This window comes from Bubalus bubalis, chromosome 11 (genome assembly GCF_019923935.1).
Source record: "Bubalus bubalis isolate 160015118507 breed Murrah chromosome 11, NDDB_SH_1, whole genome shotgun sequence".
In the NCBI taxonomy this organism is placed as follows: domain Eukaryota; kingdom Metazoa; phylum Chordata; class Mammalia; order Artiodactyla; family Bovidae; genus Bubalus; species Bubalus bubalis.
Genome location: NC_059167.1, coordinates 1,419,986 through 1,437,800, shown reverse-complemented (window position 1 = coordinate 1,437,800; position 17,815 = coordinate 1,419,986). Strand labels below are relative to the sequence as shown.

Genomic DNA, 17,815 nt, shown 5'->3' with positions numbered 1-17,815 from the left:
TCGCGGCGAGTCGGGGATCCCTCTCGTTGCCATGTGCAGACTTCTCACCGCAGTGGTGTCTCGGGCTGTAGAACTCAGGCTCAGGGCCCGTGGGCACCCGTGGCTGTGGTGTGTGGGCTTTGGTGGTTGTGGTGTGTGGGCTTTGGTGGTTGTGGTGTGTGGGCTTTGGTGGTTGTGGTGTGTGGGCTTTGGTGGTTGTGGTGTGTGGGCTTTGGTGGTTGTGGTGTGTGGGCTTTGGTGGTTATGGTGTGTGTGGGCTTTGGTGTTGTGGTGTGTGGGCCCTGGTGGTTGTGGTGTGTGAGCCCAGTCATTGGGGCACATGGGCTCTACCGCCCTGTGACGTGTGGGATCTTCTTGGGCCAGGGATCGAACTGGTGTCCTTTGCATTGCAAGATGGATTCTTAACCACTGGACCATCAGGAAGTGAAGCCGCTCGGTTGTGTCCAACTCTTTGCGACCCCGTGGACTGTAGCGCCAGGCTCCTCTGTCCTTGGAACTCTCCAGGCAAGAATCCTGGAGTCGGTGGCCATTTCCTTCTCCAGGGGGTCTTCCCGACCAGGGATGGAACCCAGGTCTCCCGCATTGTGGGCAGACGCTTTACTGTCTGAGACCCCAGGGAAGCCCCTGGAACACCAGGGCAGCCCAGAAAGGATGATTCACTACAAGAAAACGGCCCTCTTGAACCCTGCATTACACGAGTAAGTTCTCCTCTGATCATTGGCAAGTGTTTCCTCTCACCCCTCCATGTATACAGCTGCTGCTATTTCTGGGCTGTGCCCATTTCAGTGACTTTACCCAGTTTCTGGAATGTTGTTGGGTCAATAAATGGCCCCAGATAAACACTGCTCCTTTTTCCTGCGTGTTGCCTCAGTTCTGTTTCAGTGAAGAGAGCCGAGGTACCCTGCTAGCTTTACAGCCTTGGGTAAGGACTCCAGGTTTCCTTTTTACATCGTCTTCGTGCGGGGACATGCAGAAGCTTTACTGGCTTCAGGAATTCACTGAGCCGGAGGAGGTGCCCCTGCACCCCTAGATCAGGAACCAGTCACTCAACACTTCGCCAACCCCCCTGTGTTCCTGGACTAGGTAGAAAAAACCACCGCTCTCAGTTCAGTCTGTAAACTCAGTTTTTTCTTAATCCTCTGCTACTTCAGCTGCCTCATTTCAACTCGAGCTTGGGGATAAGAATTAAAGATACTAACAAAGACAAGACAACAAAGACAGAACTTCCTTACATCAAACGAGGATATCTAATAATGAAGCCTACACTGCCAAGAGTCACTGAGCACCTTTAAGTTTCAAAACAAGCGTTCCAGAGAAGAGATGATGGTCTGACATTCTGCCACTAAGGGCCAGGATTATACCTGCCAGCAGAATTATCCCCAGTCCCTTGTTCCTTCCTTACCAGGTCATCCTGCTCATTCCACTCCATGCTACCCAGCTAAAAAGCTAAAATGTGGTGTCTTCCTCCAGCCTCTTGGAGGAATTAATTATATGCTAAGGAGTAGCTCATGCTATTAATGTCCTGTAATGTGGTTTAGGACTTCCCTGGTGGCTCAGGCGGTAAAGAATCTGCCTGCAGTGCCGGAGACACGGGTTCTAGCCTTGGGTCAAGAAGATCCCTGTAGAAAGAAATGGCAACCCACTCCAGTTTTCTTGCCTGGAGAATCCCATGGACAGAGGAGCCTGGCGGACTACAGTCCATGGGATCACACAGAGTCAGATACAATTGAGTGACTAACAAGCTGAGAAAGGACAGTTGAATTTAATTGGAAAACTAAATAGTAACTCTATTCCTTTCCAAGGCAAACCATTCAATAGCACAGTAATCCAAGCCTATGCCCCGACCAGCAATGCTGAAGAAGCTGAAGTTGAACAGTTCTATGAAGACCTACAAGACCTTTAAGAACTAACACCCCAAAAAGATGTCCTTTTCATTATAGGGGACTAGAATGCAAAAGTAGGAAGTTAAGAAACACCTGGGGTAACAGGCAAATTTGGTCTTGGAATACGGAATGAAGCAGGGCAAAGGCTAATAGAGTTTTGCCAAGAGAACGCACTGGTCATAGCAAACACCCTCTTCCAACAACACAAGAGAAGACTCTACACGTGGACATCACCAGATGATCAACACCGAAATCAGACTGATTATATTCCTTGCAGCCAAAGATGGAGAAGCTCTATACAGTCAGCAAAAACAAGACCAGGAGCTGACTGTGGCTCAGATCATGAACTCCTTATTGCCAAATTCAGACTTAAATTGAAGAAAATAGGGAAAATCACTAGACCATTCAGGTATGACCTAAATCAAATCTCTTATGATTATACAGTGGAAGTGAGAAATAGATTTAAGGGACTAGATCTGATAGACAGAGTGCCTGATGAACTATGGACTGAGGTTCGTGACATTGTACAGGAGACAGGGATCAAGACCATCCCCAAGAAAAAGAAATGCAAAAAAGCAAAATGGCTGTCTGAGGAGGCCTTACAAATAGCTGTGAAAAGAAGAGAAGCGAAAAGCAAAGGAGAAAAGGAAAGATATAAGCATCTGAATGCAGAGTTCCAAAGAATAGCAAGGGGAGATAAGAAACCCTTCCTCAGCGATCAATGCAAAGAAATAGAGGAAAACAACAGAATGGGAAAGACTCGAGATCTCTTCAAGAAAATTAGATACCAAGGGAACATTTCATGCAAAGATGGGCTCTATAAAGGACAGAAATGGTACGGACCTAACAGAAGCAGAAGATATTAAGAAGAGGTGGCAAGAATACACAGAAGAACTGTACAAAAAAGATCTTCATGACCCAGATAATCACGATGGTGTGATCACTCACCTAGAGCCAGACATCCTGGAATGTGAAGTCAAGTGGGCCTTAGAAAGCATCACTACGAACAAAGCTAGTGGAGGTGATGAAATTCCAGTTGAGCTATTTCAAATCCTGAAAGACGATGCTGTGAAAATGCTGCACTCAATATGCCAGCAAATTTGGAAAACTCAGCAGTGGCCACAGGACTGGAAAAGGTCAGTTTTCATTCTAATCCCAAAGAAAGGCAATGCCAAAGAATGCTCAAACTACCACACAATTGCACTCATCTCACACGCTAGTAAAGTAATGCTCAAAATTCTCCAAGCCAGGCTTCAGCAATACGTGAACTGTGAACTTCCAGATGTTCAAGCTGGTTTTAGAAAAGGCAGAGGAACCAGAGATCAAAATGCCAACATCTGCTGGATCATTGAAAAAGCAAGAGAGTTCCAGAAAAACATCTATTTCTGCTTTATTGACTATGCCAAAGCCTTTGACTGTGTGGATCACAAGAAACTGTGGGAAATTCTTCAAGAGATGGGAATACCAGACCACCTGACCTGCCTCTTGAGAAACCTATATGCAGGTCAAGAAGCAACAGTTAGAACTGGACATGGAACAACAGACTGGTTCCAAATAGGAAAAGGAGTACGTCAAGGCTGTATATTGTCACCCTGCTTATTTGACTTCTATGCAGAGTACATCATGAGAAACGCTGGCCTGGAAGAAGCACAAGCTGGAATCAAGATTGCCAGGAGAAATATCAATAACCTCAGATATGCAGATGACACCACCCTTATGGCAGAAAGTGAAGAACTAAAGAGCCTCTTGATGAAAGTGAAAGTGGAGAGTGAAAAAGTTGGCCTAAAGCTCAGCATTCAGAAAACGGAGATCATGGCATCTGGTCCCATCACTTCATGGAAAATAGACCGGGAAACAGTGGAAACAATGTCAGACTTTATTTTTGGAGGCTCCAAAATCACTGCAGATGGTGATTGCAGCCATGAAATTAAAAGATGCTTACTGCTTGGAAGGAAAGTTATGACCAACCTAGATAGCATATTGAAAAGCAGAGACATTACTTTGCCAACAAAGGTCCATCTAGTCAAGGCTGTGGTTTTTCCAGTGGTAACGTATGGATGTGACAGTTGGACGGTGAAGAAAGCTGAGTGCCGAACAATTGATGCTTTTGAACTGTGGTGTTGGAGAAGACTCTTGAGAGTCCCTTGGACTGCAAGGACATCCAACCAGTCCATTCTAAAGGAGATCGGCCCTGGGTGTTCTTTGGAAGGAATGATGCTAAAGCTGAAACTCCAATACTTTGGCCACTTCATGAGAAGAGTTGACTCACTGGAAAAGACTGATGCTGGGAGCGATTGGGGGCAGGAGGAGAAGGGGTCGACAGCGGATGAGATGATTGGATGGCATCACCGACTCAATGGACATGGGTTTGAGTAAACTCCGGGAGTTGGTGATGGACAGGGAGGCCTGGTGTGCTGCGATTCATGGGGTTGCAAAGAGTCAGACACGACTGAGCGACTGAACTGAACTGAACTGAAACATTAACAAGGTGTGCGCGGCCGGGTGTTGGGGAAAGGCGGCCCTCGGCGCCCCCTCAGGGAGCAGCAGTTATAATCTCAGGAGCTCACAGACAGGTCTGATCTGACTCCGTCCGTGGATACGCTGGGGGCCACCACCGGCCCAGCCACTGCAACAAAGCAAAGCGTTAGTTTGCCGATAGCAGGCTGTTACCAGGAAAGAGGACTGTGGGCGAATCCAAGAGATCCCTGCGATGGGGCCCCAGCTAGGAGACTGGACCTGATTATGCAAACAGCGAGGTTTGATTTGAATTTTAAAAACGGAACCCGGGGAGGCATGCTGAGGACTTACTTTTCAAATGATGTGGTTTTTTTTTTTTTTCAAAAGGACTTTTATGCCTGTCCCCTCAGACAAAGAAGATCCATTAGGTTTACTGAATCAGTTACTTGGAAGGAATTTGTGTCCCTCAGGGTGGGCTGAAGCTTAGCACCCCTGAGTGACAAGTGCTGAGTGTCTTCCTCTTCCGTTTCTCCTTTTTCTTAGAGGTGTCCACTGTCCTACCATTGGTATTCTTAATTACATGTCTGTGTGTGGGAGTAGAAAGGTCAAGAAGGTCACAATTGTGAACAGGAAGAGACAAAGGCAAGAGAGACTTTATCAAACTCTCACCACCAATCCCTCAGCACTCCCAGAGCATGAGAGTTTTGTTTAAAAGATGGGGAAATCTTGAGCAGAATGTTGGTTTCCACATCTGCTGGCACGTGCTGTTTCTGTCTGAAGAATTACTAGTACCACACACGAGTGTGCGCGCACACACACGCACCTCCTTGCCTTGCCTGCCGGATTCTTCTTTAGCTTTCTGTTTAGACTTCCACTTCCCAGACCCTAAGTCTGAGAACGGTTTCCCTCTTAGCATTTCCCGTAGGACCCTGTACATTCTCCAGCACAACGCCTATCACAGAATAAACACTTTACTACATGAGAGCTCCATGAAGGCAGGGACCAGACCTGCCTTTTCCCACCGTTCTAGTCCCAGTTCCTGGAATGGCAGCCAATAAGTGTTTGTAGAGTAAGTGAATTCCCATGAGTCTCTGTAAGACTTCTTTGTATGAGCCTTTGTGTATCTCTCTGAATAATGTCTGTTCAGTCTGGTTGTTCGGGTTGTCTACTGTACAAGAACATCTAGCAGAATTGGGAGGGGAGGCTGGAATGCAGCCCATGTTCTCACCACCAGGCCATTGTCACTGGCTTGGAGCCCACTTGGAGGAAGAGGTGTCTTTTTCTGATTGGCAGTGCCGCACCATACCGGCTTTGAGCAGCCCAGCTCTGATCAACACTTCATGTCTTCAAAAGGAAGTAGGAATTCTCCCTCCCATTCCTAGAAAGGCTGGAACGGAGTGTTTTTAAGGGAACTGTTTCTTTAGGTCCTCTGAAGTGAAAGTCGCTCAGTTGTGTCCGACTCTTTGTGACCCCGTGGGCTATACAGTCCATGGGATTCTCCAGGCCAAAACACTGGAGTGGGTAGCCCTTCTCTTCTCCAGGGGATCTTCCCGACCCAGGCATCGAGCCCAGGTCTCCCACATTGCAGGCGGATTCTATACCAACTGAGCTATCAGGGAAGTCCCCTTATTAACTTTTTCTTAAACCTGAAGTGAAGGGAAGTGCAAGTCTGACTCTTTGTAACCGCATGGACTTCTCCAGGCCAAAATACTGGAGTGGGTAGCCTTTCCTTTCTCCAGGGCATCTTCCCGACTCAGGGATGGAAGCGGGGTCTCCTGCACTGCAGACAGATTCTTTACCAGCTGAGCCACCAGGGAAACCCAAGAATACTAGAGTGGGTAGCCTATCCCTGCTCCCGGGGATCTTCCCCACCCAGGGATGGAGCCCAGGTCTCCCGCATTGCAGGCGGATTCTTTACCAGCTGAGCCACCAGGGAAGCCCCACCGCCGGCCATCAAGGCCGCGACTCCGACCCCATTCGCGGCCAAGCCGGCCCTCACTCTCCTCCGATTTCTGTCTCCTGCAGGGTTTGGGATGGCCACTCCAGCGACAGTGGGCGGGAAGGTCTTCCTGATCGTCTACGGCCTCCTCGGGTGCTCCAGCACCCTCCTGTTCTTCAACCTCTTCCTGGAGCGCCTGATCACCGGCATCGCCCACGTCACGAGGTGGTGCAGCGCCCGGCGGCCAGGGAGGCGGGCGGGCCGGCGCGCGCGGAGCCCGGGGCGGGCGGCGGCGGCGGCCGGGAAGCCGTCCGTGCGCGTCGTGCTGCTGGCCCTGGGCGCCGCCTCCCTGGCGCTGTGCTGCGGGGCCGCCGCCCTGTACGCGGCCGCCGAGGGCTGGGGCTACCTGGACGCGCTCTACTTCTGCTTCGTGGCCTTCAGCACCATCGGCTTCGGGGACCTGGTCAGCGGCCAGCAGGCGCGCTACGACGGCCAGGGCCTCTACCGCGTGGCCAACTTCGTCCTCCTGCTCTCGGGCGTCTGCTGCCTCTACTCGCTGTTCAACGTCGTGTCCATCCTCGTCCGGCAGGCGGTGAACTGGGCCCTGGGCCGGGCGGCCGGCGCGGGCTGCCGGCGGGGCCGGGGCCGCGGCGGGCCGCCCCGCAGGAACGCCGTGGGGCCGGGCCGCGTGCGCAGCGGGGCCCGCGGGGCCGCGGAGACGGACGGCAGCTCGGGCGCGCGGCGCCTCTCGGGCGAGATGGTCTCCATGAAGGACTTGCTGGCGGCCAACAAGGCCTCCCTGGCCGCCCTCCAGAAGCAGCTGTCCGAAGCGGCCAGCGGCCGCCCGCGCAGGGGGAGCTTGCCGCCTGCGGACGACGAGTTCTCCGGGGGCGTGGGCGCCTTCGCCGTCATGAACGGCAGGCTGGCGGAGACCAGCGCCGGCAGGTAGGAGCGGGGCGCCCCGCCGGGCGCCTCCTGGAGCTGCTCCTTCCCGCCTGGAGCCCCACTGGAGAGGTCTCTTCTCCAGCAGGCTGCCCCGTCCCAGGGCTGCGGGACTGTGAAGCCTCGATGCCTCTCTCCTTACCTTCATCCTTCTTTAAGTCTAAATTCACTCTAGAAATGAACCACACAAGCAGTCAGTACGTGGTCTCCTGACTCGTCTTGCTCCAGAATTTGAACCCAAGAGACGGACGGCTTACTTAAGCCTCGATTTCCTGCTGTTCCGTTCTTCATCTGGAAATACAGATCCTTAAGATGCGAGTTCTCCCCTGAAGTCCCAACGACTGAGTTCACAGCCTCTCCGAGGCCCTTCAGCAAAGGCAGAACGCGACTGGGCTTTCTTTTTGCTGAGCTGCCTTCCGAGCGGATGTTTCTGGGGTGCTGCAGCTACGGAAATCACCTGTTCCTCCTTTTGCCTGCTTCTCTGCTTTTGTTTTTCTGTTCTTTTATTTGTAAGATCTTAAGGCTTGACTGAGGTGCATGTGGACCTCAGCATGGTTAAGAAAATAAAATTCAGCTTCAGGCCTTTAAACCGCAGCAAGGTGATGGGGAGAGTCCGCTCTTGTCCCTGAAGACTGGAGCTTACCGTGTTTCTTTGAACTGTCCCAGAGACCACTGTATTTTTACCAGGGCTTGGGGCCCATTGCAGAGATAATGACTGTCTATTTATTAAAATTGAAAATTTAATAAAGCCTTATTTTATTAACGAAGCTTACATGAATGCTCATTAAGGATGTTGGGGTAGAGTGCTTCATTAAACAGGTACTTACTGCACTCACAGAAAAAGGAAATAAGAAATTAACCTTTAGGGATTGTGAACATCATCTTGGATTCTTGGCTGGAGAAACATTCTAGACCGGATAATGAAACCTTGCTTTTCCTGTCTAATCCTCTTGGGTCCTGCCTCGTGGGACTGTAACAAGCCTGATAGTACTTGGCATATTGTTAAAGCAGACCATGCTACGAAAGAGGGCTGTTGATCTTCATCAATGCAAAAGGTTTGGGGGATGAGAGCAGGGTTTATAAGCGATAGTTGCTGTTTTTTATAAGCTAAGAATGGTGTCCACATGGCACTTTCAGAAATGAGGAGGAAAGATGGCCCCATAAAGAGGATAATGCAGAAAAGCCCTGCCTGGTGAAACTGAACTGTTGAGCAGAAAGCATCAGACTGGGAGGACCCTTAGGAACCATCTCATCCAACCTCCTTGCTTTTGACAGAAGGAGACAGAGGCCAGAAGGGGTTGCCCCTCGTCTGGGCCCTCTGGCTGATGGTGAACAGCTGGGAGAAGCACCCTGGTCTCTGAAGAGGTCTGGGCTCTCGGCCCATGATCCACCCAGCCTCAGAACCCACAACGGCTCCCTGTCCAGGCTGTTGACATTTCTTCCATCTGGCAAACCCAAATATTTCCTTTAAGATCCCAGGAGTGTCCTAGAGCCAAAGTGTGATAAGCAGCAGCCCTAGGCTTTGAACTTAGGGCTCCTGAGGCTCCAAAAATCAAAGACCTTCAACCATTACTTTGTAATACACTTAAAGGGCGGCAGCCTGAAGTATTGCAAAACCCTTGTTAGGAGCCTCTGTCATAAACCCAACGCCCCGGGGGCTTTGCCCTGCAAGAGGCACTGTGGGGAAGTGGGGGGTGGGTGGAGCTGGGTCCCCATCCCTAGGGGCTTTCTTTTATTTTTAAAAATTTTATTTTATATTGGAGTATAGCCAATTAACAATATTGTGATCGTTTCAGGTGGACAAGCAAAGGGCCTCAGCCATACGTGTACATGCGTCCATTCTCCCCCAGACTCCCCTCCCATCCAGGCTGTTTTGGGAAGAGAGGCAGGAATCTGTGCTGCACCAAAAAGTCCAAGCAGGGGGCGGGCCGGAGGACTGCGGAGGTGCCCCTGACGGCCAGGGAGGTGGCGGCTCTCTAAAACTGAGGGTGAGTCTGAAACGCTCCCAACATCCCCGCCTCCGCGCTCACAAGCTTCAGGTGACAGGTATCAACAGCACACGAGCGCGGAGACCCTCTCTCAGAAGGGTGCAAGGAGAAAACCTAAACTTCAAGATCAAACTGACCTCGCCCCGGCTAATCAGGTTTCATCCTAAACACAAGGCTCTGCTTCAGGACTGCGAGCCTGAGGAGCACTGAGGGTAACCATAGCAACGGCAACCTCAAAGCCAGCCTAGCTCCTAATAGATTAATTCAAGCATTCACACCAAGCATTCATCAGGAGGAAAGGCATGCTCGTGTCTAGGCATAAAAGCTCTGCCTCAGTCTCTACTGGCATATACAAGATGCCCAACTTTAAAAAATTATGAGGCAGGCAAAAAAAATGTAAAAAGAAAACATTCTCCAGGACAAAGCAACTATCCGATCTGAAACGAATATTAGAAATATCTGGCAGGGAATTTAAAATCACCATCATTAGTAAGTTAAAGATTCAACAGGGAAAGGTGGACATCAGGCAACATCAGATAGATAATTTCAGTAGGGAGATGGAACGTATAAGCATCGAGTAGAAATGCTAGAAATAAAAAGCACAGCAACAGAGATGAATGGTGCCTTCAACGGACTTATATTAGTCGACTGCCACAGCTAAGAAGAGAATCCATGAACTTGAAGATAGAAACTGCTCAAACTAAAATGGACAGAGATGAGAGTGAAAAAGAAAATCATGACATCTGGAGCTTTGGGACAATGTCAAATGGGTTATCCCAGAAGACAATGAGAACAGAGCAGAAGATACTTTAGAAGAAATGATAGCTGACAGCTTTCCAAAATTAATGACAGAAACAAAGAAGATCCAAGAAGCTCAGAGAATACCTAGCAAGTTTTATATAACATACGTACATACATATTACATACATACATATATGTATAAATATATATGTATAAACACACATATAATACACAAACACACACTGGATATATCTAGGCATATAATCAAACTGCAGAAAACAAAAGACAAAGAATCTTGGAGACAGCTAGAAAAATAGGTACATTCACAGGCGCAAGATAAGAATTAGATCTCATCAGAAACCATGCATATAATAAGAAAATAGTATGACATATTTAAAACACTGAAATTTTAAAAAGAAGCCCTGTCAATCTAGAATTCTATATCCATCAAAAATCCTTCAAACGGGGAGGAGAAGCAAATACTTTCTCAAACAAAAATCTAGCGAATTCATTGCCAGCAAATCTACCTTTCAAGAAATGTTTTTTAAAGTTCTTTAATATTTTAAAACAATGAGAGATAAAGAGCATAGAAGAATTCTAATTAGTGAAAGTAGAAAAAAGTAGTGAAATAGCAAATTATCATTAGAACCCCAAAGTGGTAATTGCTGCGGGCGAGACCTATGGACAAATACCAAAACTAGTGATGTAAAAATTTAAGCAGAACCAGGGTATGTGCAGTCTCAAAGGACCTCCACCAACTACCGAAATATTTAGGCATTACAAAAAGAACTTGACGGTGGAGAATTTTAGTAACTTTGAAGTGGAGAATTCTGGCAGACACCACTTTAATCAAGTGAGCAGAGCTAATGTTACCAGTTGTGCATACCGACATCTGAAATGACGCGTTGAGATGGGGGTAGCATCTGAGGCATCCTTGCCAATGACATCAGTCTAATCTCATGCACAGACTTAAATTGAGGGATGCTCTACCCAATTATTGACAGCTATTCTTCAAAAGTCTCAAGCCAGTGAAAGACAAGCCTCAGGAGGCATGGCGACTGAACGCCGTGTGGGATCCTTCATTGGATCCTGGAATATAAAACAAATGTTAGTGGACAAACCAAGGTGACATTCAGTAAATTCTATAGTCTACTTAATAGTATTATACCTATGTTACAGTCTTAGTTTTGATAATTGTTCTGTGGTTATGTAAGATGTTAAGAAGTTGGATAAAAGGTATATGGAAACTCTGCATTATTTTACAATTTGTAAGTCTAAAATGATCTCAAGTTAAAAAGAAAACACCCAAGACTGTCTCGAGTTTGCACACAAGCAGTCACACCAGGGTGTGGGCTGTGACTTGAGTGCAACCTGAGAACTGAGACTACAGTTTGGTCCTCAAGTCCTTGTAGGTTTTGGCCTTGCTCGAAAGCAGTAAGGCTTCCCTGGCAATCCACTGACTAAGACACTGTCCTTCCAACACAGGAGATGTGGGTTCAATCCCTGGTTGGGGAACTAGGAACCCACATGCTACGAGGCCAAAAATTAATTAATTAAAAAAATAAAGCAGTAGTTTTGTGAGTGTGCACTCCAGATCAGCAGCAACAGCAGAAACGGGGCACTGGGTGGGAATGAAAACTCTCCGGCCACACACCTGACTTCAGGAATCAGCTCTCATGGGGAGAGGGGAGGAGAGTGTGAGATGCGTGGAGAGAGTAACATGGAAACTTACACTACCATATGTAAAATAGTAGTCAAGGGGAGTGTGCTGTGTGGCTCAGGGAACTCAGATAGGGGCTCTGCACCAACCTGGAGGGAAGGGAGACAGGAGGGGGTTCCAAAGGGAGGACACACGTAAACCTATGGCTGAGTCATGCTGAGGGTTGGCAGGAAACAGCAAAATTCTGTGAGGCAAATGTCCTTCAACTAAAAACTAAGAAAAGGAATCAGAAGCTCTGAGGGTAGGGCCCAGAAATCTTTAACAAATTTTCCAGGCATTTTTATTCCCCAATAAAGAAAGCTTTCCTGAGCGTGAGCTATAAAGGACAGGAAAGAGACCCTCCTTGGGGCCTAGCCTGCAACCCCTCAGGCTGTGCCCCTGTGGCTGGATCCCAGAGCCTCCCAGAAATTAGCATCCTCTACACCTCAGAGCCATTGCTAATCACCTTGAATTTCCCAGGCACGAGGATAACTCCTTGGGGATCTATGCTCTCTGAAAGTTACTAGATGCAAGTGATGCTTTAGCCTTCTGGATTTAGGCAGAAGGCAGTGCTTTCCTGTTTCCAAGGGAATTGTTTTTAAAAATACATCATCTCATAGTTGTCCTTTGGTAGAAGAGTTCTGTGTATCCCTTGAGCATTTGCTGATTGAATTTTGTTTACTCTTCCCAGCAGCAGGCCTTGGAATTTAAGTCATTCCAGAATTCCCTGCCGTCAGGGGCCATGCATCCAGTCCGCGCACGTGTGCGCGCTAAGTCACTCCAGTTGGTTCCAGCTCTTTGTGACCCTATGGACCATAGCCCACGGCTCCTCTGTCCATGAGATTCTCCAGGCAAGAATTCTGGAGTGGGTGGCCATGCCCTCCTCCAGGGGATCCCCCTGACCCAGGGATCAAACCCGCATCTTCCACAACTCCTGCACTGGCAGGCGGGTTCTTCACCAGCGCAGCCTGGGAAGCCCGCAGTATCTGCTGCTGCTGCTAAGTCGCGTCAGTCGTGTCCGACTCTGTGCGACCCCATAGACGGCAGCCCACCAGGCTGTCCTCCGTCCCTGGGATTCTCCAGGCAAGAACACTGGAGTGGGTTGCCATTTCCTTCTCCAATGCATGAAAGTGAAAAGTGAAAGTGAAGTCGCTCAGTCGTGCCCGACTCTTAGCAACCCCATGGACTGCGGCCTACCAGGCTCCTCCGCCCATGGGATTTTCCAGGCAGGAGTACTGGAGTGGGGTGCCATTGCCTTCTCCACAGTATGTACTACCTTCCTCAAAATCACCATAGTCCCCTAGGGAGGTTGTTTTTAATGCCGATTTCCAGGACTTTGCCCAGACCTTCTCCGTCAGAACCTCTATGGGTGGGGCTAAGGAATCTACATTTTAAATTTTAATATGCATCCACCCTCCCCATAAAAATCAGTCCTTTGGCATATTAATATTTCAGAACCACTGCCTGGCAGGGTGAGGTGGGGGGGAGAAAAGGACCTGTCTCCCTTTGATGAGAAGGATTCATGAACACCCGAGACTGTAAATTATAGCAGAGCATTGTGCATTCAGGTCGGTTGGGCTGATGGCTGTTGAGATGATCAAAAACCCACATGGTGCACCTATTCCCATGATACCTTCTTGACTTTGTCTAACCCAAACGTGAACATGGGCACCACCTCATCTGCTTCTCCACGTGCGTTGGAAACATTCATCGCTGCTTTCTCGTGGGTCCTTGAAAGTCAGCTCAATGTTTAGCACGGCTCAAGACCCGCCCCGGTGAGCTGCTTTGAAGGTACAGCGCGAATCTCAGGGAGCCCCGAACTTCAGGGGCACACTGAAAGCACATCATGTGACCAAGGGTTGGAAACAAAGCATCCGAAACATTTCCACGATGACCAGAGAGAAGTGAGAGTCCGTGTAGACTGAGAAAGTCAGGGAGGTCTGCGTGGAAAAGTGGGCGGGAAGCAAGGGCTGGGAGAACGGGCATGCGCAGTGGGGAGCTCCGTGCAGAAGGCGGGGCAGGCGACGAGGGGAGGGAGGGTCATGGCTGCAGGCAGGGTGTGTCTGCATCAGAGCCAAGGCGATGAGCACCTCCCCTGCCCAGGGAGGTCGGGATTGGAAGCGAGCTTGAAGGCAGAGGAACCTGCTTGCTCATCTTTTTCCGGAATTCTTTCTTCCCTCCTCTACGGAAAGTCAGATGGTGACTGCTAGCCAGGAAATTAAAAGATGCTTGCTCCTTGGAAGGATAGCTGTGACCCACCTAGACAGCATATTAAAAAGCAGAGACATTACTCTGCCAACAAAGGTCCATCTAGTCAAGGCTATGGTTTTTCCAGTGGTCATGTATGGATGTGAGAGTTGGACTGTGAAGAAAGCTGAATGCTGAAGAATTGATGCTTTTGAACTGTGGTGTTGGAGAAGACTCTTGAGAGTCCCTTGGACTGCAAGGAGACCCAACCAGTCTATCCTAAAGGAGATCAGTCCTGAGTGTTCATTGGAAGGACTGATGCTGAGGCTGAAACTCCAATATTTTGGCCACCTAATGGGAAGAGCTGACTCATTTGAAAAGACCCTGATGCTGGGAGGGATTGAGGGCAGGAGGAGAAGGGGATGACAGAGGATGAGATGGCTGGATGGCATCACCGACTCAATGCACATGAGTTTGGGTGAACTCTGGGAGTTGGGGATGGACAGGGAGGCCTGGGGTGCTAAGATTCATGGGGGTCACAAAGAGTCGGACACGACTGAGCGACTGAACTGACTGATACTGATACTGAAGGGGAGTCTGCTCTGACTCTTCTCTTTCATTTACTAGAATCCCTTCCCTTCTTGGTCATCCTGGGTCCTCTGGAGTTTTACACTAACTGCAAGGACCTTTTACATTCTCCGTGCGTTGCTTAGACTTGATCTCCTGGGAATGGAAGGTAGCGACCAGCATCAATGCCTCTCACTCCTGGAGAGGGGACCTGGGACAGAGGAGAACACTAAGTGAGAGGCACCATCTGGGGAGGATGGGCAGGCAACAGCCCGTGTGTTTGCCGGGGTTCTGCGGAGAAACAGAGCCCACAGGTTGTGCAGACACAGGAATCTGTTTTAAGGGGCTGCCATGCGAATGTGGAGGCTGGCTCATCCACGTCTGCAGAGCAGGCCGGCTCTGGGCCCAGGAAGGACTGACAGTGTGGCTCCAGTCCAAAGAGAGTCCCGGGCTGAAGACTCTCCTCCTCCAGGGACCTCAGTCTTTCCTGTTGACGTCTTCAACTGATTGGAGGAGGCTCACCCACATTTTGAAAGATCACCGGCTTGACGCAAGGTCTACCAATTTAATTGTTCATCTCATCTCAAAATACCTCCATAGCAACATCCAGACTGGTACTTGACCAAATATTTGGGTACCTTGTCCAAACCAAGTTGACATAATGTTAACCATCATCACATCCACTAAATCCCTCAGAGCCTAAAGCAGAAGAAAATCAGAAACTCTCCAAAGCCCTGAAATGCCCTCCAGTTGGGCTTCAAGGAGGATGCCTCTCAGCTCCGAGGGAGGGGCGGCACTCCTCTTGAGTGTCCGGGACCCCCTGCCACTTTCCCTCCGCTCAAGGAGCAGCTGGTGGCTGCTTTCTGCACCCCCGGGGCACAGCTACACCTGCACCCCTGGAGTTCTGCTCCTCCCTTCACGCAGTCGACGTATTTCCCCAGGCAACCACTCTCTGTGTTCAGTTTTCCCTGCTCCAATTGCCAGGGTGGTTCCCATCTCCAAGGGTCCCATCCCGTGAGGGGGAGCCCCAAGATGAGAGCCTCTTACCTAGTTCAGCTTAGACTGAGGAAGGGACGATTCTGTCCTCCTCTGAAGGTGGAGGCTGCCGTCTGTAGATCCCTCTCTGGTCTTTTTCCTTCAGCAGGCACCCTTTTCTCTCATTGTACACTTGTGTCACTCGAGAACCGTGAACAATACACAATGCCCGCCCCTCTCTCCCGGGCTTCTGGCTCCGGGAGTCTGGGATGATGCTTGCTCATGAGTGTTATTCAGTAGCTTCCATGGTTGTTACAAGAGAGGCTTGCCTGAAGCACTAAGTTTATGCTGTATAAACTGCTATATAAAATCTGTGTGTCTGTGTGTTTTTTATTTTCCCTGAGCTATATTTTGTAAGATTTGTTTTGAAATTTTTAGTGCGGCTCAGGGGAGAGGTGGTTTGTTCCCTTAGTCAGCCTCGAGAGAAGACCATGAGCAGGAGGGTCAGATCAGACGGTCATCCCGGCCCCCTGAAGGGTGGCTGCAGAATGGGCTCTTCTTTGTTGGAGCCACATGTCAAACCACAATTTTCAAAAAGTTAAAGTAATAATTCTCAAATATACAGTGAGCAAAAATAGATTTTTAAATAGAAGATATCTTTAACTCAGTGAAGGAACAAAAAGGAAAGAAAAAATGAGAGATGGAAAATCGTTCAAAGGACGATCGGAGATGCATCATGCATATGTATGTACACGCACGGTGAAAGACGGATGCTGGAATAAGACCGCTAAGTTAGCTACAGGGCAGGTTAACCCTGACGTTTATACAGAAGGATGCTGGAATAAGACCGCTAAGTTAGCTACAGGGCAGGTTAACCCTAACGTTTATACAGAAGGATGCTGGAATAAGACCGCTAAGTTAGTTACAGAACAGGTTAACCCTAACGTTTGTACAGAACACTTCACCAAACAAGAGCAGAACACACATTTTTTCCAAATGCACATGGACCAGTCTCCAGGATACGCCATATGTTAGGCCACAAAATAAGTCTTAATAGAAAGCTGAAATCACACTGAGTGTCTTTTCCAATCACAACAGAATGAAACTAGAAACCAACAGCAGAAGGAGAAAATTCCAAAATCTGTGTAAATTAAATAACTCTTATACAGCCAATAAGTCAGAGAAGAAATCACAAGGGAAATCAGCAAACATCTTGAGACAAACGGTAATGAAAGCAGAGCATACGGAAACTCTCGGAAAGCGGCAGACGCAGCAGAAGAGGAACATTTATGGCTATAAACGATTACATTAAAGAGAAGCAAGATCTCAAACCCACAACCCAATTTTGCACCGCAAGGTATTAGAATATGAACAAAGTAAACTCAAAGTTAGCAGAGGACGGAAATAACAGAGCTAAATAAAATAGATAATACAACAATAGGAAAAAATAAGCAAAACCAAGAATGTGTTCTTTAAAAAAGATCAAAATACTGACAAACATTTAGCTAGGTTGACTAAGAAAAAATGAAAGAAGATTCAAATAACTAAAATTTAAAAATTAAACTGGGAGCATTACTATTGATTTTACAGAAATAAGATTATAAGAGAATACTATGAGCACTTGTATAACAAACTGGATAACCCAGGTGAAGTGTAGAACTGTCTAGAAGCATGCAATTTACCAAGACTGAATCACAAAAAAATATAAGGTCTGCATAGAGATGGAATGCATAATCAAAAACCTCCCAACAAAGAAAAGCCCTGGACCAGATGGCCCCCCTAGAGGAATCTACTAAGCATTTTTAAATAATGCCAAGTTCTTTCCAAAAACTGAAGCAGAGGTAACACTTTGAACTCACTCTATGACACTGCATCACTCAGATACCAAAACCCAAAAAAGAGCAGGACAAGAGAACTATAGAATGACATCCCTTATGAACACCAACGTGAAAGTCCTCAAAAAAAAAACTAGCAAACTGAATTGAACAGCGTCCTGAAAGGGTTATGCACCGTGACCAAGCAGAATTTATTCCAGTAGAGCAAGGATGATACAACACACGGAAAGCGGTCACTGTAACTCACCACATCAGCAGAATGAAAGGGAGAAACACACAATCATCTGAATCGATGCAGAAAAAGTGTTTGGCAAAACGCAACATCGTTTCATAAGGAAAACATTCAACAAACTCGGAATATAAGGAAACAGCTCCACATAATAAAGGCCAAATATGAAAAACCCACAGCCCGTATCATGCTCGGTAATGAATGACTGAACACTTCTACTCTAAAATCAAGAACAAGACAAGAATGCCCACTTCAGCCACTTCTATTCAACATATTATTGGACGCTGTATCCAGAGCAATCAGACAAGACAAAGAATCTATGAGAGAAACATCTAGTTTAAAAAGGAGAAAAGAGAGGGAGGCGGGGGAGGAA

The 17,815-nt window shown here is 48.1% G+C and overlaps 1 protein-coding gene across 1 annotated transcript in view; it reads left to right on the top strand.

The window, feature by feature from the left end:
* Nucleotides 1–7,368, top strand: part of KCNK13 (potassium two pore domain channel subfamily K member 13) — a 108,612-nt gene extending 101,244 nt beyond the window's left edge. The window contains exon 2 of the mRNA XM_025295096.3: nt 6,366–7,368. Within this exon, the coding sequence (XP_025150881.2) occupies nt 6,366–7,228 (863 nt within the window). The 3' untranslated portion in view covers nt 7,229–7,368. The remainder of the gene's footprint in view (nt 1–6,365) is intronic.
* Nucleotides 7,369–17,815: the final 10,447 nt, after the last annotated feature.